Source organism: Sceloporus undulatus, chromosome 4 (assembly GCF_019175285.1).
Source record: "Sceloporus undulatus isolate JIND9_A2432 ecotype Alabama chromosome 4, SceUnd_v1.1, whole genome shotgun sequence".
NCBI lineage: Eukaryota > Metazoa > Chordata > Lepidosauria > Squamata > Phrynosomatidae > Sceloporus > Sceloporus undulatus.
The window spans coordinates 96,426,549-96,452,708 of NC_056525.1; the positions used below are offsets into that span (position 1 = coordinate 96,426,549).

The following is a 26,160-nucleotide window of genomic DNA, read 5'->3' on the forward strand; positions in this document are numbered from 1 at the left end:
GTCATGGTGCATGCATGCCTCAAAACACTCACACAGACATAAATACACAAAACTCTGCTCAGAAAGGACTAGGGGCATGTGGAGACTCCTCCTGGAGAGAGGAAGGTGGACGTGATGGAGGAGAGCAGGTCCTGGGAAAGCAGGACGTTTCTGGAACTCCAACTGGATGCAGGAGGGAGGGCCAAGGCTGTCCTGGGAAAGGAGGACGCCTCTGGCCAGGCTCAAAACGGAGGGAAACCTTTGGGAAACTGGCGCGAAGGTGGAAAGGATGGAGAAAAAACTCTTTTTCCTGCTGGAGAAGAAGGAGGACCTGTCTGCCCTCTCTCTCTCTCTCTAAGCCAGCCAAGAGCACCTGAGGTGGACACGCATTATTCACACGTGCAAAACCCCACCGGAGAGCCCTCAGGCTTATGTTCCCCAGCAAGGAGGAACGTGCGTAAAGAAGGGCGGCTCGCCCTTGTTTCTAAAACCCAGCCCCACATTTCTTTCTATCCTCCTCCTCCTGGAGGCTGTGAGGAGGAGGAAGAAGAAGAAGAGGAGGAGGAGGAAAAGGACAGATGCAGCTGAGGCGAGGAGAGGAAAGCGCTGGCTGCTCTTCTCCTCCTCCTTCTCCTCTTTCTCCTTCCCTCTCTTCTTTCTCTCCTCCTCGCTGGGCGGGAGGCGCCAAGGGCTGGCCAAGGCGACTGCCTCAGGAGGAAGAGGAGGAGGAGGAGGAGGAGAAGGAGGGCTGCTGAGGAAGAAGGCGCAAGGCGAGCCAGGAGACCCAGCATGAGCACCTGCGAGGCCAAGGAATACTTGGCCAAGAGGGAGATCCCCCAGCTCTTCGAGGTACTCTGCTCAGGTTCCTTCGGGCGGGGAGAGGCTCCAGGGTGCTCCATCCACACTGGAGAGTGAACCTGGTTTGGCACCGTTTTAACTGCCCTATGGAATGCTAGGAGTTGGAGTTTGTTGTGGGGCCTAGAGTGGAGCCAAACCGGGTTCTCTCTCCAGTGTGGATGCAGCCCAGAGGAGAGGGAGGAAAGGGAGGCTTGGGGGAAGGAGGGCAAGGCTGGGGAGGAGGGTGGGGTTTTGTGGGGTGCCTTCTAGTCCTTTCCGACAAGGTTTTCTTGGCAAGCTGCTTCAGAGGGCTCTTTGCCCTTGCCATCCTCTGAGGCTGAGAGAGTGTGACCTCGAACCCTGGTCTCTAGAGTCGTAGTCCAAGGCTCACCACCCCAAGCTGGCCTTATTGCTGCCTGCTGCTGTTTTTGTGTGCATTTTGGACTGATGACGACCCTCAAGCGGCAGGACCTATCATAAGGTTTTCATGGCAAGCCTTTTTTCAGAGGAGGAATGACATCCTTGCCGTCCTCTGAGGCTGAGAGAGTGTGACCTAAAACCCTGGTCTCCAGAGTCGTAGTCCAAGACTCACTCTATCCCTCTGGCCTCATGGCAGCCTGGTGTTTGTTCTTGTTCTTGCTGAGTCTCCAAGTCATTTTGGACCATGGCGACCCTAAGGGAGGACCTATGATGAGGTGTTTTTGGCAAGGTTTCTTCAGAGGAGGTTTGCCTTTGCCTTCTTGAAAGGAGAGAGGGAGACTGAGCACTGGACTGCGATTTGGGAGGCCAGGGTTTAATGTCACATTTTCTCACAGTCTCTAAGACTGAGTCTCAGCCTCTTAGGGACTGAGAGAGTGTGACATTGAACCCTGGTCTCCAAAATCATAGCCCAGTGCTCAGAGTACTATGCCATGCTGGCTCTCACGGAGTGGGATTATGCATAAATAATATTAACCATTAATAGTGGTTACGGTCTGGTTTTGAAGGGCCCTCGCTTGATGCTTTCCTGAGAGGAAGGTGTTGAACATCATTGTGGCCACACCATTCTCCAAGTTGTAGAAAGACCTGAATTCTAGGAAAATCCCCCAAACAGCGATACCTTTATTGGCCAACCGAAATGCACAATATACTTGTTTGCAAGCTATCAAAGCCCCACTGGCTTCTTCATCAGGCAAGATGTTACATACCAAACAGGAGAAAAATTAGAGATGTTAGTAAGATGGCTGCATTTTGTTGGATTGAACTCCTGGTCATTTTGGCATTCCTCTCTGGACCATCCTGGGAGCCTCTGATGGTTGCCTCCTACTGGCCCCTGCAGGCAGGACTGGCATAGTTGGGGCAGCCAAGAAGACCTGCTCCTCTCCTGTCTGCTGGCTTTGGGTCCCCAAATAGATGCCCTTGCCCCAGGCTAACAGATGGCTCTTCTCTTCCAGATGTCTTCTCCACAGCCCTGCCTCCTCTTTTCTGAGTTCCTCCTTAAGTCCAGGGCCCTTGCCTGTTGTGTCGAACTATCGGCCTCCTCTGTTGTTGTCGTCTGCCTTCTAGTCGGTTCTGACTTATGGCAACCCTAGGGCAACCCTATCACCAGATTTTCTTGGCAGTTTTTTCCAGATAGCTTTGCTATTGTCATCCTCTGAGGCTGAGTCCCTACACTACTTTTCATGGACCTGAGAATGTTCTTTTTTGCTTCTGGTTGCCTTGGTACCTACCATTTACTTTGTAGCTCAGCAGTTTTTCTCAGGCACTTTGAGCTGGGGATGTATATGGAATTGGTGATCAGAAAGGAAGGTGCAAACATGTGCCACTGCACATGATATGATGTGCAAAGGATATTTTCCACATTTCACTTCCCTGATGGGTTCAAATAGAGACACTCTTTCTGTTGTTTCATTATCCAAGTTGAAAAAAAGGGTGTTTGAAAGACTGTATGATCCCTGATCAGAGTGGTTCCCATTTAATCATGTTGTCTTCGATATTTTAAAGTGACAATATGAAATCCTCTGCTTGGGCTACTTAAAACTAAAAGGCACTTGGTTTGAAACCTGGTGGTGTGAAAGCATTGCCACACTTAGGATGACAGTCTCAATTCCAATGATTATTTGAACTGCCCTTTTCTGTCAGATTGTTGAGCGAGGTCTTTAAATATAACATCCCTTCTTCATTACATCTTTCCCCCCCATTTATTTCAAGAAAGTATTACCTTATGGAAGATTCCAAGCAACATCTTTTTTTTTATGGGTGCCTTAAAATGCATTTATAAGGTGAAGACTCCATTGTGATTTGTGTTTAAATGTCTGAAGGGTTTAAACAATTTAGTTGTAATCCTTGTGTAATATTTGAAAATCTTAGGAAATTACAAATGGTGTATGAATAGTTGAAAGTGTTACAGCAATACAAAGGTTTTACTGTTATTGATTATGATCATATACAAGTATACATTATGTCTACTCATAAATAAGCCATACTGAATTTGTCGGGCGTAGTCTCAAGAGATTGCATATATGACTGCAGTCTAACAGTGGAAAGCTATACAAATCTAACTGGAAATAAATCCCAGTCCCACATCTACTTACCTGGGGATAAGTCCTTTTGAACTCAGTGAAGCTTGCTAACTGATAGACGTATATAGGACTACATAGTTAATATTATAAATCATTTCAAGGTGATTACGATAGGACACTCTTACTCCTGTTTTAAGAATGGGGACCTGAGGCAGTTAGGTTACGTTTGAGCTTTTAACAAATTATTTGCCAGAGCAACACAAGTACTGTTAGGTTTGCCATCAGAGCATGAACTCTGCTATGCCCATTGATTTATGCAAGGTAAACAAATGTGTTTAAAATAGCTTTTTCTGCAAATACATGCTCATAATTTATTCACTTTCTGGTCATAGACCAGAAAACCATACTCTTTCCTTTCCTTCCCATCCCATCCTAGTTCTCTGGGTGGTTTGCAGTAAAATCAGTTTAAACAATTTAAAATCATTTAAAAATTTCAACAATAAATAAATAAAATAAAGATATGTTAAAAGCTTATTTGGCTGATATCGTTTTCATTCTAGTACCAAATTCGAACAAAGGTTTTTATCAGATTGGATATGCACCTGGTTTTAAACTGTTTTAAATTTTAACAGTTTAAAACAATTTAAAACCAGGTGCAGATTTGAGTTAATATCAGTAGCCCTCATAGCTTTAAATAAAAAGCTTGTTTGAACTTGGCACTGGAATGAAACCTATCAGCACCAGTCAGGGCATTTCACAATCAGGGCACTCCAGCAGTGAAGATCCTCTCATGGTGTATGCTTCTGTTGCTGTTAACTGCCTTTGAGTCAACTCCAACTCATGGCCTCCTTGTGGATGAAACATCCAAGATCCCCTGTCATGTACTTCTATGCTTAAGTCCTGAAAACTCAAGCCTGTGACCTCCCTGACTGAGGAGAGATTTTGAGTGGCAGCCATCAGATTGATTATTACTGTATTCCTTTATTATCTAATGAAAGGGAAGGGCAGGAGAGAGCCATGTGGGTTGATGAGGATGCTTTGGAGAAACAAGACAAACGTCCCTCCTTGCCCAACACAGCACTGAACCTGGAAAAAAAGGTACCTTTGTGGGCGGTTCGAATTTGCACCAGGTTGTTCCTTGGCTCTGCAGTCTTTCTCTCTTCTACCTTCCCTAGCATTATTGACTTTTCTAATGAGTCATTCCTTCTCATGATGAGGCCAAAGTATGCCAGACTCAATTTGATAATCTTGGCTTCCAGGGAGATTTCAAGCTTGATCTGTTCAAAGATCCATTTGTTTGTCTTTTTGGCTGCCTCAGCACTTTTCTCCAGCACCACATTTCAAATGAGTTGATTTTCTTCTTAAGGGCTTTCTTCACTGTTCAGTTGTCCCATCCATACACGGAGATAAAGAATACAATGGCTTAGATAATACTAACTTTAGTGCTCAACTGTGTGTCTTCACACCTCAGGATCTCATGTAGTTCCTTCACAGCTGCCCTTCCCATTTATATGTAGAGAGATCTTGTACCACCTTTGAGACTAACTGAAAGAAAGAAGTTGGCAGCATGAGCTTTTGTAGACTAATGTCTACTTCCTCAAAAGTTGGCCCATTTCTAGTGTTCTTATTTCTTGACCACAGTCTCCGTTTTGATCCATGTTTGATCCAAGGTATGGAAATTTTCTATTTCCTCAATATCTCGGTTGAATTTCTGTAGATCCTCCATGGTCATTATTTTTGTTTTCTTTATCTTCAGCAGTAAGCCTGCCTTTTCCCTTTCTTCTTTGCCCTTCAAATAATTGTTCCAAGTCTACAATGTTTTCTGCTAGTAGTATGGTGTCATCTGCATATCTTAGATGGTTGATATTCCTTCTTCCTGTCTTCACTCCTTAAAGGCCTCTGTTACAATACCATAGAATTAATGCAATTTGATACCACTTTAACTGTTATGGCTCTATCCTATAGAATCCTAGAATTTGTTATTTGTTGTGACACTGGAACTCTCTGACAGAGAAGGCTAAGTATCTGACCATATTCCAAAATTACATAGCATTGAGCCATGGCAGTTAAAGTGGTGTCAAACTGCATTAATTTTGCAGTGTAGATGCAGCCTCTGTCAGTATCATATCTCACAGCTACTGTCATTTCACTACATGTTGTTCACTCATTTTCAGGACTGTTTCCCAAGCTGTATATGTTATAAAGAAACTATTAATAAATGAATACCTGGATTTTAAACATGTTGATTTTTGCAGGGAATCACAGAATACAATTCACTCTCACATGTCTCAATTTAATAGTTACAACATTTGTCACAGTTGCCTGATGTAATTATGTGAAAAGTTGTGTTTTAGCAGTCAAGTACTTTTGCTTGGCAAATGTTTGTGTACATTTTTCTCTCTCCCATCAGAGGCTAGATGGATCCTCTCTCTGTGCTCCCTCCATTGGCAGGCAAATACCTTTTTATGTTGACAGGCTTTGGACAAATAACTGGTTGTTGAAGGAGGGCCATTTAATGGGGTGTGTATGCTGTAGCTTTATTTACATTTTTAGGTGTTAAATGCTTTTAAATTATTGTATGGTAAATTTGTGCTGTTTTATGGGATAGTTGATCTCTTTTTATATAGTAAATAAAGTATATATTGTCTGTGCTGAGTTGCCTTAGGTCTCATGCCAGAGGAAAGGCAAGAAGAAAATATTTTTAAAAATAATATACGTAAAATGTTTGATATAGGCTAGGCTTCCTCGTGTAGTTGAAAGGAGGTTAATTTGTAGCACAATTCAAATTGTTATCATATGTGTAGTTTTTCTTTGATTAGCATTATTTAATTAATTAATTTTAATTAATTAATTTGTTTTATTTATATACCGCTATTCCAAAGATCATAGCGGTGAACAGCAAGTAAGCTAATTAGCAAGTAAGCTAATTTGCCCCCAACAGTCTGGGTACTCATTTTAGCAACCTCAGAAGGATGCAAGCCTGAGTCGAGCTTGGGCCCTTTTGCTGGTCTTGAACTTGCAACCTTGTGGTTTCAAGTGAATGGCTGCAATACAGGCATTTAACCACTGCACCACCAGGGTTCTATTTAAACTCAAAGAATCAGAAGGAAGAACTGTAGCTAAGCAATCATCATCGTTTGGAAAAGGGTTTTGCTTTTGTTGGGCAGGGGAAACTTCCACAGTTCCTCAACCATCATGGTTGGTACTAAAAATAACTTTTCCAAACTCATTGGAAACAGTGGCGGAAGACATGTTTGCATGTGGAATATTCCAGTATCTCAATCTATATCTGTGAAAAGCCTCATATCTGAACCCTGATGAACTGTCAGCTGATGTTGATAATATTAAATTAGACAGACCTGAGGTCTATCTTGGCATAAAGCAGCTTCCTGTGTCCCTGAGGGTAGTGGTGAAGAAATCAAGGGGGACCTTTAAGACTAGCTGATCTGCAATTTACACTTTCCTGAAGCAGCTGGTTTGCAGGGTTGCAAGGCAACACAACAAGGAGCCACCATCGTCTTTCCCCAGATGTTGTGCTTGAGATGAGCAAATTCTTTTGCAGGACAAGAGTGAAATCACAACCTTCATTCAGTTCCATCCAGGAAGTATATAATTTGCTCCTCCAGCATTATCTGACATTTGAGCTTTGGCTGCATTATAGTAGAAACCTTTTAGTACATACATGAGACACAGGAAGAGAAATGTTAGAGGCTTTCCAAACAACTAAATGAACCAACCTGTGGTCCTGCAAAATCATGACCACTGTTATATGTTTTATGTTATAAACACAATATGTCATACTTTTATCTTTTGTATTGGTTGCAAGCAACCCTTTTTACATATGAACTTTTCATTACAATGAAAACCTTTCTTTGAATCTTTCTAAAGGAAAATCTTTACTGCACTGTACATACTGTATATACTCATGTATAACTCTAGAAATTTAGTCAAAAAATCAACCCAAAAAACTTGGGTTGACTTATCCATGAATCAATGTAAGTACCTTAACTCTTATAAAAAGGATCCATTCCCTTCTGTAAGTAAAGTGGTGAAAAGAAAGAGCTTAGTCCATTCCAGGAGCACCTAAAAGAAGTACCAACCCCCTCTACTTTCCCCCTGTGGTGCTGCTTCTGGCCTGTTTGAATGCCTAGGTGGGAAGATGACAGTGGTGGCAGCTCTTTGGCATGTCTCTTCAAAGGAGTGCCGAGAGAGTAAAGGAGGTCAGTACTTCTTTTAGGTTCTCTCATGATGGGTTGAACTCTTGTTTTTTGCCACTTTACTCAGAGAAAGGGATGGTTCCTTTTTTGATATGAGGTAATACTGTATTAACTCTTGCCTTTATTTCTTTTTGCTCCATCCACACCCACACATCACACAGCCACCATTTACTGTAGTCCGCACGTCATCCATCTATCCTCTAGGGTGAGCATAAACAGTTCTGCCTGCCAGAATTTTGTAAATTGTTTGGCCTTGTTTTCCTTTTCTTCATCTTTGCATTCTTTGCCACATGCCTCTAGGTTTTACCCTTAACTTATCCACACAAGTCTTATCAAAATCTACAATTTTGACCCCAAAACCTGCCCTCGACTTTATACATGAGGTCAATGTATACATGAGTACATATGGTATATACCATGTAGGTGTCAGCTTCAGCATTATTATTATTATTATTATTATTATTAGCTTTATTTATTAAGTGCCGTAGATGTACACGGCGCTGTACAAAACCAAGTAAAATCCAGAATATATGAAAAGCCTGCCTGTGGCATACAATCTTTGTAGGTGAAACAAAGACAAACTGCTAATGGCGTCAAGAGTAGCAAACAGCAATTATATAAAGTGGTTGTTTCACAAACATGTACATATTATTAAAATAAACATTTTCATGTCTCTGTATTCCAACTTGAATATGAATTAGTACTGTAAAATGCACTTGCATGTTAAAAGCAATAGTTGATAAGCTATATTCATATGCAATATTTTAAATAGAATTCTGGTTGACATATTCAGTTGTGCTATCTTGAATATGTTCTTCTTTAATCTTTAATATGAGTACCCAGCTTGTTGGGGGCAATTGGCCTATACATTGTAAACCGTGTAGGGAGTGCTATTCACTGATAAGTGATATAGAAATGTACTTACTATTTCTATTCTCTGTGTATTCCATAGTGTATTGACTTACCATGATGGTAATGATAGCTAACAGAGTTATCTCCAGAGTAATTGAATTGACCTATTTGGGCACATTTGACTGGACCAAACTGGCCTTGAGTGAGATTGTGATCAATAAAATCAATAAAATGGTTTATAAAAATAGGCACTAATCAGGAAGGGGCTGAGCACATGGGCCAGGAAAGCATGGGCCTGTGCATTCCTGGCCTGGGGCCCAACCTAGATTTGTCCCCATGCCACAGACGTGCTACCATTGTACACCCCTTACCTTGCTCCTCCACTAAGGCTAGTGAAACGCCCCTCCTTCGTGCCTCTGACTAGCCACGTGGGTGCAGCAGGTGCCCTGTTTTGACATCAGAGGCAGTGATAGGGAGAGGGTTCTCACTAGCTGCAACGGAGGAGTAAGATAAAGGGTGTCTGGGTCATCTGGTCTGCATGGGGTTTGCCACAGAGTTTCAGACAAACTCCATGGCCAATGGTAGGCCATTTGGACCAGCTTTAAGGCCCTTTCACCCTGGGATCAGACCAAATCCACCGGATCCACATCCTGTTTGGCAGAATCTGACCCGATCCTGACCCCAGGGTTTTAATTTGCATCATCTAAACAGGACTACGTGAGGCCAGGAGGAACACGGACCTTTTGGCCATATGGACAGCCCCTAGGATACATATAAAAGTTTTATCTTCAAACAACATAAAAGGTAAAGGTAGCCCCTTGACATGAATGTCTAGTCGTAACTGACTGCAGTGGGTGGTGCTCATCTCCATTACTAAGCCGAAGAGCCAGTGTTGCCCGAGGACCATTCTGGTGGTCATGCAGCCAGCATGACTGCACCAAACACTGTTACCTTTCCACTGAAGTGGTCCCTATTTATCTAATTGCCTTTGCATGCTTTCGAACTCTAGGTTGGCAGAAGCTTGGACTAGTGACAGGAGCTCATTATGTAGCACTTGGGCCTCAAAGTGCCAACCTTCTGATCTTCTGAAAATATACTTAGATTGTAATTTTAAACAAACTGAATGACTATTTGCACGTTTCGAAAAAGCATGTCTCACTGTTCTTCTGCCACTATATCATCACTGCATCCAAATGAGAAATCATGTAACCACCAAATTTGTCTATTTTACAGTTGGAAACGTGTCTGGGAGGCTTATAGAGCATAGCTCTTCCAGTAAATAAAGGGGTATGCATGCATTTATTTAAAGGCAATGCAGTGATGTTTCCCACCAAGCAGCATAGGAACATAGGACACTGTCTGATACTAAAGAGTTTATCGCATGGGGCTTAAACCGCTCCCCAGCGCGTTCTAACGGGGGCGAGCGGGGGCGCGCACGGAACGCGATGGGCACTGGATGGGGCCCAAAACGCGACTTTATCGCACGGGGGGATGCCGCCGCCGCGCATTCCCATTGCGTCCCAATTCGGTTCCAGAGGGCGCCATTTCTGGGAACTGTTTCAAAGCGTCCCCAGAAATGGCGCCCTCTGGAACCGAATTGGGACGCATTGGGAACGCGTGGTGGCGGTGTCCCCCCGTGCGATAAAGTCACGTTTTGGGCCCCATCCGGTGCCCTTCGCGTTCCATGCGCGCCCCCACTCGCCCCCCGTTAGAACGCGCTGGGGAACGGTTTAAGCCCCATGCGATAAACTTCTTAGTCATACCATTGGTCCATATAACCCAGTGTTGTAAACTCTGTTAGAAGTTCTCCAGGGTTCCAGACAAGAGGCTTTCCTAGTCGAATCTGACGATCCTTGGTATTCACAGGCATTGTTCCTCGAAACATGAACCAGACCTGACCCAGATGTGTTCAGGGTGGTATGGTGGTGTACTTTTAGTAGCAATCACACTTGGGATATAGTCCATGTATGCATGTAACCCCCTATGAATACTAGTTTGGCCCAGTGGGTGGGGAAACCCTAAGGAATGAGTTGTACTTGCTGTTGAGTTCAGAGGGAGAGGAACAGCTGGAGCTGGAGAGGAATTACAGTTATCTGGGCTAAGGAGTAGACCCTTTTCACTTTGAATAATGTGGTGGCATTTGCACTTGTGTATTTAGGAAGAAACAATGAGATAAATTCTTTGTAGTGTAATTTCTATATTGCATTTGCTTCCATTTTGTATTTTTTAATTAAGCAAAATAGAAAGAAGAGTCCTGCACTGGAACCATACTGGATGCTTGGAAGTTTGGGAACAGTGCATATGTGTCTGATTTTATATATATGGTCACCCCTCCAAGTCCATGGACTTGAGATCCGCGGACTTGAAAATCCACAGAAGGGCGACAGCCGTTAACTTCAATGGGGCGCATTCCCATAGTGCGCCCCCACATGCTCACACCCCATTCAAACCTGTGGGGGCTTGAATATGCATGAGTTTTGGAACTCACCAGGGGGTGAGTGGGTTCCAGAAGAGATCCCTTGCGAGTTCCAAGGGGCAAGTGTACTTCGTTGTTTTGCGCGCGCGCGCATGCGCACACACACACACATACACAGAGTATACTGTATATGGATTTAAATTATAATTGAGTTTGCAATATTTGATTATAGTTGGCCCCATAGGGCCCAGAAAGAGGTACAAGCACATCTCAAAAGTGCCCACAGAACATCCCTGCTATATTGTCTAGTGGGGAGATGCTCTATAAAATGTATAAATTTCACCATGTCCTTGATTACTGTAAAACTAAGCTAAACAAAGGAAAAACTTCCTGCATTCTTTAATTGCTATATTAAATAGTCATGGTTCCAAGCATCAGGCAGGGTCATGGTGATCCATTTATTAGTTTCTCTCCTTTGTGTGATTATACCAGGAAAGTTTATTTATAAGTTGCTGATCGAGTCTAAATGTAGTGTGCAAAACAGTCAAAATATATAAGTAATAAAGGGAAATCACTTTAAAACATGTTATATAATAAAACAATAGAATTGATCAAGAGAGAAAGAGAGAATAATATTTGTCACCAGAAGGAGTCAACATAAGTGCTTAAACACCAGAGTAGGTCTATTAATAATGAGGAAGGCATCCCCTCAAGCAATTAATGAAAATCATAAACATGTGTATTTGATTTGTCTCAAGCTTTGCATAATGTAGAATTCTAAAAATACAGAAAATATAGAAATGGGCATATGACAAGAGTTAAGCTGATTACAATCTTATTTGCAACCTTAGTAGCCTGCAAGTGACTTTACATCACTTCTGGGTGTTTTGTTTCAGAGTTTGCTGAATGGATTAATGTGCTACAAACCTGATGATCCAGTTGAGTACCTGGAAGGCTGTTTGCAAAAAGTCAAGGAATTGGGAGGAGCAGAAAAAGTAAAATGGGACACTTTTGTTAGTCCAGAGAAAAGAACACTACCACCACTTAATGGCAGCCAGTCAAGGAGAGCATTTTTCAGAAATGGTAAGATATTTTAAAGTTATCATTACATATTTCATCTGGGATTCAAAGGAGGTAAGTGGAATGGGGAAACCACTATTTGAATTTTGGTGTTCAATGCAATGGTAGTATATTAATAAAATGTAGTGTGTTCATGGCTCACTGTCTTATGTTAGAGATGGGTGATGTCATTTAATAAATACTAACTATATTTCTATAAATCTCTGTAGTGGCATCAACTGTTTGAGCATTCATCCTAATTTTAATTTGTATTTCAATTCAGATTTGGTACCCAAGAATGCTTATGTACATAAAACAAGTTTTATTCATACTAATTTAAGATTAAGCTTCATTGAACATACTGGAACTTATCTAAATGTGGACAGATTCATGCTTCATGTTATATAGAGTGAACTGTATAAAGTCTGCATTAGTAAATGTTTTAGTTTCACTAAATGAAGCTTGCTTTGATTTTAGAAGAAATTGAGAATATTTACCAGGGTGTGATCAGTTTATCTTTAATTGATTGTCATTAAATAACATATAATGTTATGATGTACAGTAAAGTTTGCCAAACCTCTATAATGGCTATCTTATTTAGAATGGGCAAAAATGCAGGCATATTAGTGCTGTAAGCACTAGGGCCAAACAATAAGAAATATAATTTCTTAGAAATACGCAGTGCCTAATCCTTTTATACAATACCCTGATTGGCAAGGCCAATATAATTAATATAGATTAGTTAGAACCCCCAGAAAGCAGCCTATAATTCAGCTAGTGTTTTAAACCATGCCAAAAAGCTTGTGGCGGCATACAGCGTATGAGAATAAAGAATACCTACAAGTACCTATTGCTTTTGGTATTGTTAATGTTCCATACAACTCCTGGGGTTCTATGGAATTCTCAGGGTGTTTTTTCCCTTAGCGATAGAAATGTTCCATGTTTTGTGTGTGCTCTACACAGTCATTAGATCTAACCATACATCTGCAGTCTGATAAAATAATTCTGAACACTGCCTTAAAACAAATTTAAAATCAAACTTGTAAATAACTGCAAGAAATTTGCTACTTAGCAAGAGGTCTTAATTGCTTGCCTGCCAGTATGTACTACATGTCATTCAAGAAGTTGAATAACAAATTTAGTAAACACCTTTTTTTGCTGTTGAGAAGTGACTAAATTGCAAACCTTGACTACAAAATGTAACAATTATGTCATACTCTAGTGCACAAATAGGTTGGAGAAAAGCTTAATTAAGGCAAGAATTTGCACCACAAGGCAGGAATGGACAATCTGTGATCTTCCAGCTATTGCTGGATTGCACTTCCCATCAGCCCTAGCACTATTGCTAATGTTGAGAGATGGGAACCTCAGGTTTCTCACACCTTGTTTAGTCTTGCTTAAGGCACATATTTATGGAAGAGGAAAAGAACTTCATTTTAAACTGAGGGGAGTTGCTAATGCACAATTCATGACTTTGCGTGCTAAACTGTCAAATTCATAAATGTATGGAAGCTCTGTTTTATATCTGGGCAAAGTTCTATTTTCCATTTCCTGCTGGTTTCTTTAAAAAGTCTTTTTGATTAGCTTTGTTATAACCACTGCATGTATCAAGTCATTCAGTATTCCTGTGTCTCCTGGATTCACACAACACAACACAACACAACAAAGTGTATATTAGAGGTTTGCAACTAAACATCTGGCTAGTTAACTCGGACAAGATGGATCCCTCACCTCTGCAGTTTCTGGCCACTTTGAACTTTCTGCCAGTTTCCCTTCTTTGACAGAAGTACCTGTTCTGATTTCTTCATTAAGCAAGACTTCACCCTCTGATAACCACTTTCTGTGCCTAAGACCAGAATAATGAAGAATATGGCCTAGATGGGGGTCTACTGTCAGCCCCTGACACTTTTAGCCCAGCAGCTTCTCTCCCCCCCCCCCTTCTTGCCTTTACCTGCCTTTTGTAAGGCAATCAGAAGTGATCTTGCTCTCTTGTATGTGGACTGAGGCTGAAATGTGTGGACAAGCAACTGGGAAGTGACAACAGCACTGATGGGGATCTGGGGCTGCCCAGAGAAGGACATATTGCCCAAGACACCCTCACTGAACATTGCCTATATAGACTTCCACAGCTCACAATCTTCTTTCTCTACCTTTCTTTATCTAGTCTATCCCTTTTTCTCCCCAACATCTAGGCATGCCAGTTTCATAATCTAGAGACAGTTTTAAATTTAAGCTGGTTTTAATGAAATTACAAAGTTGTCATTCTTTTCTAAACCAGGTTTATATTCTGGTACTACCTAAGACTGGCTAGAACAGTTCTGTAAGCAAACCAGTTATTTTGCCAACAGCCTCAGTGATATTGCAGTGACATTAAGACATTAGGACAAGGCTTGGTTTGACTGCTATCTGAATTTCTTACTATATTCTAATATAGATTGGTTGAAAATGTCAAATGATTATTTTAGTCAAAACAAAGCTTTCCTTCAGATATTACATATAATACAACATAGAATTTCATGCCAATGGCTCTGTGTTTTTAATGCAATAAACATTTCTGTATTTCATTATTTATGGATGTAAAAAGAGTTGTGGTTTTTATATTTCTTTTCTTACCACAGTAATGCCAGACAATCCCAATTTTCCTTATCGGCGATATGACCGGCTCCCTCCAATCCACCAGTTCTCCATAGAAAGTGACACAGATCTCTCAGAAACAGCTGAACTTATTGAGGAATATGATGTGTTTGATCCTGCAAGACCACGGCCTAAAATCATCCTTGTCATAGGTAGGAACCAATATAACTGTAATTTAGTGAGGCAAAAATCACTCCTTTTGCAGTGTAATAATAATCACTTTTTCAGTTAGGGGTGTGTATGCCTTGTGCCTTTGCACTCTGGTGGGGGGAAAAAGAGTATGTACTGCACACCGGAAGCTTGTAGTATTTGCAAATGTCTTGTTTAAAAAATGATTAAAGTAACCTTTTTTTACTTTTTATAAAAGTAGGAAAAGTGTTTCTTTACTTTTAAAATGTTGTGACTATGTTAGCATAAATTTACCATTTTGGGATCTTGGAATTGTGTCTATAATTAGGGTATCTCAGCAGGTGTTGCTTGTCACTCAAGCAGGTAACAAACAACATCTGCTGAAATTCTCTCTTCTGTACAGTCACTAAATGTACAGGAGACCTCTTCTGTTTTCACTCTGTTGGCCCTATCTGTCACAAATTATTTTAGAATGGCCTTTCCAATCCGTGAACAGAAGTATATGCTGCATATTGTTTTACTTGAAGGTAAAAAGGCTTCAGTTTTAATACTGGGGGAGAAGGGATATCATTCTTCTCCGCATTGAAAGGGAGAGTGTTTATGCCTTTCTCCACTTTTCAGGTTTTAATCTCTTTCTTTTTCTTGCATCACATGGAAAACATATAAAAGAAAATATAGTCAACTGCTCTGCATGAAAAAGACATGTGCGGGAAAGCCACAACATTAGTTTTCATCTAGGCCAGAAAGAAAAAAATCACTTCTGTCCTGTTCAGGGAAGATAACCTTTTTCATACTGTTAATTTCAAACTAGTAATTAATATGTTAATTTTGTGAGATCATTAAACAATACTTTCTTTCATATGTAATATACATAAGCAAAATGTTTAAATTAAAATTTATTCTGTCAGTGTGTCAGGCTTTGGAAAATATAATCCTGAGGAAAATCTCATGGTGTCTTGTCTTCATGCTTTTACAAGAAAACCAAAATGGGTACTAAATTCTCAAATTCTCTAGGTTAGCATCTTCCTGCTAAGGAACTTTCATTAGGGACTCTTTTTAAGAAATGGAAATGGAGAGCATGAACCACATGAACTTTCTTTCCAAAGCTTTCCTAGGTTCTATTATTCCATTATAGTTAAGACTAGAAGATAGATTTAGGGTTTTCGCTCTTTCTTCAAAGAATGGCGGGGGGGGGGGGGGGCTTTTGATATTTCTGTCTCAATCATCCCAACCATGAGCAGACGATATATTCAGAATAGATTCAGATAGACGTCTACATATATTTTATTAAAAGAAAAATAGTTTTGCAAGTTTTTGTTTCTGTTCATTAAAATTGAAACATTCCCCAGTAATTTAAGTTATATTTACATGGGGAAAGGTATGTGTATGTGTTTAAAGAAGATTCACCAGAATGAAAAAACATTCTAACTAGCCTGAATATAAAAGCATCCCATGTTTATTTAATTAGATTAGTTTGGCTAGTCAGGATGGTAGCTTGCCATAAAAAGAATGTTGTAGGCAACTCAAATATGCTGGTTTGAAATCAAGCTTAACTTTACCATAGCAAACCAAGCTGGGCAACCGTAACCAGAACTAAGCAGAGGAGGACTTAGACTCACAACACTGCCAAAGTTGCTGTGTCATCAATTTTGTATACGACACATTCTTTATGTATGCAGTGTGTTGGTCTGGCATTTTAGTAATGCAGAGTCTCAAATCTAGTTGGCTCTGCTTGTCAGACAATCTCTTATCCTTGCCCTTACTGTTAGATGGAGTGTAGTGCTGCTGTGCCTATGTGAGCTCTTAACATTTGCAGCAAAATTCCTTACAACTGGATTAGGGTCATTACTGATGCTAGAAGGATAGCTATGAAATGGAAGGCAATGGAAAGAAATGGAAAGGCAGCAACAATGATTTCAGTGTTTAACATTAACATTTAGAATTAAAAGTACCATAGTAGTTGAAAAATGCTGGGACTCACCCTTATGCTGTGGCCTGAGAGCTTGCCTCAGTTATGTTACCACATTTTTTACTACTAAACTTTATTCTGTGTGTTGGCCATGATGGGTGTGGATCATGGAGGTTGCAGTTCAAGATACATGAGTACCAGATTGGAGATGCCTATGCTACAGCATGGTATCAGGCTGTTAATGGTTTAAAGAAAGTCACATTCCATAGTTTGGGGAAATATTTTGGCATCAGATGGTGAATAGCCCTCAGTGAATCATCAAAAACCCAGGGCTTTTGTTTTTTGTTCTTTTTCTTTCTTTCATACTAGGTGGTCCAGGGAGTGGAAAGGGAACTCAGAGTTTGAAAATAGCAGAACGTTATGGATTTGAATACATCTCTGTTGGTGAACTGTTGAGAAAAAAGATCCATAACACGAGTAGTAATCGAAAGTGGAGCCTGATTGCCAAGATAATCACCACTGGAGAATTAGCCCCACAGGTGAAACTTTGTTTTGATTATCTTTATCCTTATAATTATTATATTTCTACCCTGCCTCATATTGCAAGATCTCTGTGTGGCTTAAAATAAAATACTTTAGAACAATTTAAAATGTGAGACGATGGGTTTATCTATGTACGTTGAAAATAATGCAGTTTGATATCATTTTAACTGTCATGGCTCCACCCTACAAAATCCTGAGTTTAGTGAGAGATCACTTTTGACAGAGAAACCAAAAACCTTGTAAAATTACAAATCTCAGGATTCCATAGGATGGAGCTACAGCCCTTAAAGTGATGTCAAATTGCATTATTTCTACAGCATATATGTACCCAGTGAAAATATTAAAACTAATAAAAATAATTTAAACATTCTCAAAGTGTACTAAATCAGAGCATGATATAAAAGGTAAAACAACATATATTTAAATACGTTGGATAAGGTCATTAGGCTCAAAAGGCTTTTATGAAAAGGCAAGTTTTTAAGTTGGTGCTGGAATGAAGCCAGTGCAGGAACCAGTTGGGCATCCAAGGGAAAGGTATTCCACAACTTCAGGGCCACAGCAGAGAAGGCCCTTTCCCATGTCATCACACACTATATTGCTCCTGTTTGTAGAACACAGAAGAGTGCCCTTCCAGCTCATAGGAATCCTCAGGCAGGCATATACATGTATACATACACACGCATACACACAGAGAGAGAGAGAGAGAGAGAAGCAATCCTTCAGATATTGTGGTCACAAATCATTTAGCGCTGTAAGTGTCATGACCAGCACCTTGAACTGAAACTGGGGACATATTAACAGCAGGTGCAGTTCCTTTAGAACTGATGTGATATGATTTATATAACCTGTTCTTGTCAGTAGTAGAGCCTAACCAAATTACAAACTTTAGGATTCTGTAATTTTGCCCTAGCATTTAGCACTGGCTGCAGCTTTTGAGTTATCTTCAAGGCCAGTTCTACACAAAGTGTATTGAAGTAGTTTGACAGAGATTCTGAGTGCATGAACTGGGAAGGATCAGTTGAAAGTTGTCCCAAGCACTTCAAACAAAAAGTCAATCTAGGTCTCCAGATCTAGGAGTACTCCCATGTTATGAGCCTGTTCCTTACAAAGAGTGCAACCCCACCCATGGCAGGTCATTCACCCAATTCCTGGACTCAGAAACCACCATTCCACAGAGTTGCCATTTTATTAGGAGTTGTTGTTGCTGTGTGCCTTCAAGTTGTTTCTGACATATGGCAACCATTAAGCAAACCTATCACAGGGTGTTCTGGGGCAGAGAGAGTGTAGCTCACCCAAGGTCATCCCATGGATTTCCACTGATTCAACTTTGGTTTATTTCCCTTCATCTACAGTCTCCATGCACTGGTTTTTAAGCACTGCCATTATCCCTCTGCCACCAGCAAGATTTGAACAAGCACTATTAATATCCACTGTACTGCACGAATACATAATTATTATTGAATTTCTTTCATCTGTTCAAGGAAACAACTATTACTGAAATAAAGCAAAAATTAATGCAGATTCCTGACGAAGAAGGTATTGTTATTGATGGATTTCCAAGAGATGTTGCCCAGGCTCTTTCCTTTGAAGATCAAGTAAGAGATTGTTATTTTTCTTTAGAATCTTTCACTGTCTTGAATCTGATAAGGTCTTAACATAAATAAGAAGCTAAACTCCAGAAAGCCTAAATGGTGTTGTTTTATGATCAGTGAGCATTACCTTAATTTAAATCAAGGATAAAGATAAATTAGGAATTTATCTTAGTAAATACCTAATTATATGCTGATAAAAGGTCAGTTTCTTGACATACATTTCAGGAGTATAATGCCACCAGAATTTTGTCATGTAGCCAACAATGATACTACTTTGTTCCAAATGGAATTAAATTGTTCCAAAGGGAAAGAAAAGATCCAATTTAACGAGTCATATTTTTTCATACGTTTATGATGTTAAAAATGAAGAGAAAAGGTTATTCCTTAATTGCACATTTTCAATACTCATTAGGAAGAGTACAATTTCAGCAGCCTATTTTTTCATAATTAAAGAGGCTGCTCATGGTTCTTGCAAATCTAGAATATAGCACTGAAACGTATCTTTTGTAAAATGGACAAGGTAGGTATTACTGAAATACCTTTTATTCACTCAACTTTTTTGTTGAAAGACATGGCAAATCTTTAAATATGACAAAGCTCTTTTTCAAGCACAATTAAAGTATAACAAAAAATCATAATAATTTAAAGATTTTTGAACTCACAAAGCAAATATATTAAACAATGTATTTTTGTATATATAAGAATTTTCTTTCTTAGAAATTAATGGTGTAATTCTGTGCTCATTTACCTAAGAGTAAACTCTGTCATACTCAGTGGCCTAAATCCAGTTCTCAGTCCAAAGAACAACAGTTCCATGGGTCTTACCTATGTGCTGATTTACCATGTTTCCATAGATTCAGTGGGTTAACTCTAGTTAGGACTAGCAATGGATTCAGAAACTTCTCAATAAACCTGGGTAGGACTGATCTGTAAATAGTTCTTGATACTGATTTATATTACATGTTATCTTGCAAAAATATTAAAAGTAGCTTGTGCAAGGAAAATGAGTACATTGCAAAGCAGATACTTGCAATATGTTCCTATGTTGAGGTCATTCAGGATGCAATTTTGACATGGTACCAGTTTTCAGACTTGGTCTCTTCTAGCAAAATAACAAAGAGCAGTGTGGCACCTTTAAGCCTTACAGATATATTATAGGATAAGCTTTTATGGACACACGGTCCATCTTGTCAGATGTATGGAGTGCTACCTTGAACCTTCAAGTAGGGATATAGTACATATGGTTAAGGAGTAGGATGTACTCCTTATGTGAGAGCATAAAAATTATTAGCAGCCCTCTATTTTGCTTATCTATCTGGACCTACATATGGAACAGGATGCCCTGTGCCTAAATCCTATTGTTAATCCCAATTACAGTAGACCCATTGATCTAATGAAGTGCCATTGATTTGGTGGATCTGCTCGGTGTAGGATTAACAAAAGGATTCAGCTCTGGATGTTGACATACAGTTCGCCCTTTGTTTACGTGGGGGATCTGTTCTGGACTCCCCAGCATAAAACAAATACTGCCTATGCTCAAGCCCTATTTAAATGAATGGGGCTCGTGCATGTGGTGGTGTGTGTGCACCATCGGCGCACACCCCATTATTCCCTATGGGACACACTGCCCATTCTCCCCACGTGGCTTTCAGCATATAGTGAAAGACACGTAAAGCGTGCCTGTGTATGACACAGGTGCACTGTACCATACTTTGACTCCTTCCCCTTAATTAACTGATGCCTATACAGCATCAAGTAGCTAAACAAAATTTGTTCAGCCTTTGCACCTGAGATACACTGTATATACTCGTGTATAAGTCGAGAAATTTAAGTCAAAAAATTGGCCCAAACACGGGTCCATAGGTAGTTGATCCGACCCTTTGCCCAGCTGGGCTGCCTCCACAAGGGACAGCCTGGCTGGGGAGAGGCTATGAAGGGCGATTGCTCGCCCAAAAGCCTCTTCGGAGCCAGGCTTTTTCCCCAGGGAGAGTGCCTGACTGGGGAGATGCTAGGCAGGACGATCGCTCAGCCCCACTGTGGAGAGGCTTGGCAGGGTGATCGCTCACCTAAAAGCTTCTCTGGAGCCAAGCTTTTTCCCCAAGGAGAGAGCCTGGCTGGGAAGATGCTGGGCAGGGCGATCGCGCGCCCAAAAGCCTCTCTGGAGCCAGGCTTTTTCCCCAGGGAGAGTGCCTGGCTGGGGAGATGCTGGGGAGGGTGATCGCTCAGCCCTGCTGTGGAGAGGCTGGGCAGAGCAATCGCTCGCCCAAAAGCTTCTTCAGAGCCAAGCTTTTTCCCCAGGGAGAGAGTCTGGCTGGGGAGATGCTGGGCAAGGCGATCACTCAGCCCCGCTGCAGAAAGACTGGGCAGGGTGAGTGATTGCCCTGCAGCTTGTCTGTAGCCGGGCTGCCTCGGGAAATTTGACCCTTGACTTATCCACGGGGTATACCAAAATCCTTACTTCTGTCCCCAAAAGTTGACCTTGACTTATACATGAGGTTGACTTATAGTTGCGTATATTCGGTACCTTTTACATCACCTCCATAACAGATCATTGTATTCTAGCATAGCCTTTCTGAGTAACTGAGTAGAACAAGCATTTTTAAAGGTGTCTGTTTTTTATTGCTGTTGTATTGTCATTCAGTTTTAAAACAAGTGGGAGTTGTAATTATTTGCTAATTAGAAGTAACTGATTGCACACAAGACATTAAAATGTAAAAGCTACGTAATTGCTTGAGTGTTGCTTAAATTAATGTATTGACTAATCATAGCATAGGGGCTCTATTTGCATATAGCATTGAATCATGGAGATTTAGTGTTATAGATGCAAGCTTTTTTAAGACAAGAGCTTGTGTACTCCCTATCCTTCCCTGGTGCATCTGTGAGGTGGAGGTGAAACACTTTCACTTTTGCTTTTTATTAACCACAGTATAGTGTTAACATGTGTACCTAAACTGTGGTTAACCTGAATTAAGGCAAATCAGAGTTGCTTCAGAACACAGTTTGATATTGTTATTGTGCTTGATTTTAGTAAATCAAAGCTAAGGTCCAGGACTGGCTGTAATGCCAAACTGTGGTTAGTAAAAAATGGAAACCCAAAATGTGAAGAAACTGATTCTCATAATGCTAAATAACAGTTATAATTGCATGTAAATTCAGCAGTATGCTTTATGACATAACCCTCTCTTGGAGCCCTCAGAGCTGTAGCTTCTTATTGTGATGCTTCACTTTTCATGCTTTGGTCCTTCTAAGGAAAAATATCAACCGTTCAAAACACTGAAGACATGGAGCTTATTTTAAAACCAGTGACTAAAGCTTCTTTTTTTAAAATTAGGGAGAAAGTGATTCAGTGGTATATTAAATGTTAACTGTGCTGTGTGAATACAAAACAGATTCTAATTTTTGCAATGAGTCCATTAATGTCACTTTTACAGGTGGAACAGGAATATAAATGATCAGAATTATACTTGCTTCAGTAAATGTACTGCAGTAGGATTGTCACTGCAGTTCCTTCATTGTAAATAGTCTCCTTTCCAAAAAGGACAATATCTCAAATACAGGGTTAGAAATAGTAAAAGCTAGGAACAAAGCACTTTATGAACAGAAGGTTTGGCACACTTTGGTCTAGACATCTGTGTGTTCTTCCACACGCACATGGAGCATAGGGAAAACCTCAAGGACATGCATCTAAAGGAAGAACACAGCATTTCACTCTGGGTCTAATGTGATCTGTGAACAGTTTACAATGATATATCTATAGGACTATATACTGAAAATGATTTGTTGTGCATTTTTTTCATGTGGTGATGGATAGTTTCTGAATAAGAGGAGAAGATAGGAGAAAGAGTCAAGCAGATTTTTTTGTTTTTTGTGGGATTTAAGAAAAAATCAGTGCTAAGAAAAGAGCACTTACTCAGACTTTTAAAAATGTTATGTGTTTTTCACTAAAGGATGTTGGCAATGTACTGGTAATATGATTTTGGCTTGGTTAGCGACTTTATCTGGCCCAAGATGCAAGTAAACATCATCCTTCATTTACCTTGGGTTATTCTTATACTATTAATAATAGATTCATATAACATTTTCAGGGCAACTAGGAGAGAAACAGCTTGGTTGAAACATTATCTGTGTATTATGTTCAGATGAATGTCAATCAGTTGTGAAGGGGCTCTAACATATACCAGAAAGGTAATATAACTGACATTGTGTTTAGGGACATGTGCAGCTGCCGTACCAGTCAGACAATTGATGTGTCTAGCTCAGTATTATCTGTATTGACAGGCAGTAGTTTTCCAAGATTTTGGACAGAAATTATTCCTAGCTGTACTTGAAATTGTGCAGGGAATCAGCCTGGAACTTTATGTATGCAGCTCATGCGCTTGGTCACTGAACAGTGGCTCTTCCTCTGGTTATTAGGGTTATTATTTCATAGAGCTTGGAAAATTATTTATTTAAACTACAACGTCCAGAAATCCTCCAGTCAGTATTTTTAAGTCACAGACTAGACAAGTCAGTGGAGGACTATGGGTGGAATGTGTGTTTCTTTCAGTTTTTTTTAAAAAAGATGGGATGGAAAATAATTTGGATTAGAACCATACCATTTCACAACAAAAATGCTCTATTCTCAAACAAAACATGTTCTATTCATCTGAACTAGTTATGTCTGAAAATGGGCCACTATCTTCTACTACATTCAGCTTTTAAAATAATGAACCAAATTTTAGTTTCATATGTGTTATATCTTCACAGTATATAGAGCGATCTTGTAGCACCTGAAAGAAAGAAGTTGGTAGCATGAGCTTTCGTAGATTTCAGTCTACTTCCTCAGATGCTTTTTGAGGAAGTAGACTGAAGTCTATAGAAGTTCATGCTGCCAACTTCTTTCTTTCAGTTAGTCTCAAAGGTGCTACAAAATCTCGCTACATACAGATCCTACAGACTAATACAGCTATATCTTTGAAAATCTTCAGTGTTGTGTATTTTCTTTTATTATATATATATCTTAGCTGTCACAAAAGATAAAAAATATAGCATGTCTTTTGATGGCAGATACTCAACAACATAACATCCTGTTGCATTTTATAGTATTCTTTATCAAAGTAAAGTTTAGCTTTACTGTAGAAATGTTATTAAGAATTCTTATTGATTTTACTTACTAAACTGAGAACAAAGGAGGTTATTTTAAAAAGTTACAAAGACTGGTCAAATCAAATTAAAACAGTTCTTCTTAATGTCTCATGAATACTTTATGTGCAATAGAAAACAAATTGATGATACTTTGGAAATGTCTAACAAGCATTAATGGATTCAGATGAATCATGAGCCTTGAGTTCTTGCCTAATTCCATAGGGCATTATTCTTGCTTTCTGAAGGAAATGAAAAGATGACAAAAGAATTCAGAGTTGGGTTTTTTTAAAGTATTATTTCTTTGTATCATCCCTTTTTTAAAAAAGAGGTGCCTATTTTTGAATATGTTTCCATTTGTCTTCCTGGGAGAATTAACCCCCTTTGAAATCCATTCTGCAGTTGAAACTCAAATGGGTATATTTGCCCATAATATGAAGCAGAATTAAAATTCCAGATGTTAGGCTTACTTCAGGGATGTTTGATGTCTCAGCACAGGATAGCGTACATTTCATTTTACCTGACAGGGCTCATGTTAAAAAAATATATACATCTGTACATTTTCTTGGTTCCTGTTTGTTTCCAGGTAACCACCAGTAACACTTCTGTTGCACTCATGCACAAAATATAAGTGAAGAATAACCAGTATAGAAAAATCATAATATTACAACCAGGGTAAGAAGAAACCAGGTGTGCCACAAATTAGACTAATACCCTCAGCTGTAATGGATGTAGGTAACTGAGGGAGATCATAAGCAGGCTTCTCCTGCTTTGTTTTGATAGACTGAGCTGAAGAGAATGAGGAGCTATTTCTAGGGAAGTTCTGCTCCAGTCTACAAGATACCTGGCAGCTGGGCTACCAGCCAAAAGAACAAGTCTGTGTCTTTTCCGACAAAGGTTACCTATCGTTTGTTCTCTGTTTTAACCTCCCTTCCATAGTATTACTCTTTTCCTTGTCCCAGCCACACTCCTCTTGTATTTCAGAAGCTCAGTCCTTCTTTCCTATCACAGCCAAAGAAAAATCCTTTGATCTTCCCATTAACATCTTCTCAAAATTCCCAAAATAAATACTAGGATTTACAGTTTATGGATGACTATTTAGAATTCTCACCCAAAGAGCTCCTCTTGTGCCTCTAACCAAACTACAGATCCAGGAATGCCACAAGATGCAGCCAGAGCACTTAAAGTAGAATTATAGCACTGTAACTGCAGAGCATAAAAAGCTCTTACCTCTTGAGCAGGGTAGGATGAGATGCAGGGAAATTTCTGTATGCTGGGATCACCACAGATTGGACTTGAATCCTTAAATTAGTTGGACTCATAGAATATGTTCATGGAAAGAAAGTTCCCTGCTCCATCTTATCATTCTCATCCCCTTTATTACTAACTCTTCTCTTTTGTGAGCTGATACTGTGTTAACCTTATAAGCACAAGTTATTTGGGACACAGCTGTATAAATTTATGTTAGAATTCTTATATATGAGTGGTAGACAGGGAAATAATACTAAACAAGGAGGAAGTTCAAATGTGATACCAATGTCTCTCCAGTTAATTGCACACATCAATTCTGAATATACTCCATTTTATAATATTAAGTAACTTTTGCCAGCATTTAATAAGCAATCCACCCCATTTTAAATACTTCCTTTCTGACTGCTAATGATATTGATGTGGCTCTCCATAGGAAATGACTGTCTGTTCTGTATACTCCTCTTGTCCAGTAAATAATTTGAAATACAATTCCAGCTTTTTTCCAGTGTGTTTTAATTATGTAGTTAACTAAGTTCTTCTGTCCCTTTCATATACACTCTAATCATCAGACAAATCATTTGTGACAACTTAATTTGGTTGCTATTTTAATAGTTTCAAAGAGCGTAATTACTCCCATCATGGATAGTGAAAAGTTAATATCTGTATTAAGACTTTAACACAACAATCTGTCTGGTAAAAGAAACTCACATAAATTAGAATTACTTTTGTGTTCCATGTATTATTATAAAAAGTTCTTACTATTGTGAATACACAGTGACAAAGTTCCAGAGTTCTTTTATGTCACTTCATGGGGCCCAGGCTATAAGAATATTATGCCCATCAAATTGTGGCACTACCTTTCTGTGGTGGTGGGATTGTGTGCTCCTGTATGACAATAGGCTATGCTGACAGTAGCAGTGCTGCAGGTAGGATCTCCCATGTCAAACAAGACTCTAAAGACATTGAAACAGTTCAAGATTTTCCATACCATGGCTCAGTCATTGTTCAAAATGGAGAATACAGTCAACTAATCAGAAGTAGACTAGGATTTGGAAGAGCAGCTATGAAGGAACAAGACAAGATCCTAAGTAAAAAAGTGTATAGTTGAATACTAAATTAG

General features: G+C 39.7%; 1 protein-coding gene across 1 annotated transcript in view; it reads left to right on the top strand.

Annotated features, from left to right (window-relative positions):
* The first annotated feature begins 600 nt into the window (after positions 1 to 600).
* AK5 (adenylate kinase 5) overlaps positions 601 to 26,160 on the top strand; it is a 119,755-nt gene continuing 94,195 nt past the window's right edge. Inside the window, exons 1-5 of the mRNA XM_042461585.1 lie at positions 601 to 828; positions 11,699 to 11,885; positions 14,480 to 14,647; positions 16,903 to 17,072; positions 18,558 to 18,671. Coding sequence (XP_042317519.1) covers positions 769 to 828; positions 11,699 to 11,885; positions 14,480 to 14,647; positions 16,903 to 17,072; positions 18,558 to 18,671 — 699 coding nt within the window. The 5' untranslated portion in view covers positions 601 to 768. The remainder of the gene's footprint in view (positions 829 to 11,698; positions 11,886 to 14,479; positions 14,648 to 16,902; positions 17,073 to 18,557; positions 18,672 to 26,160) is intronic.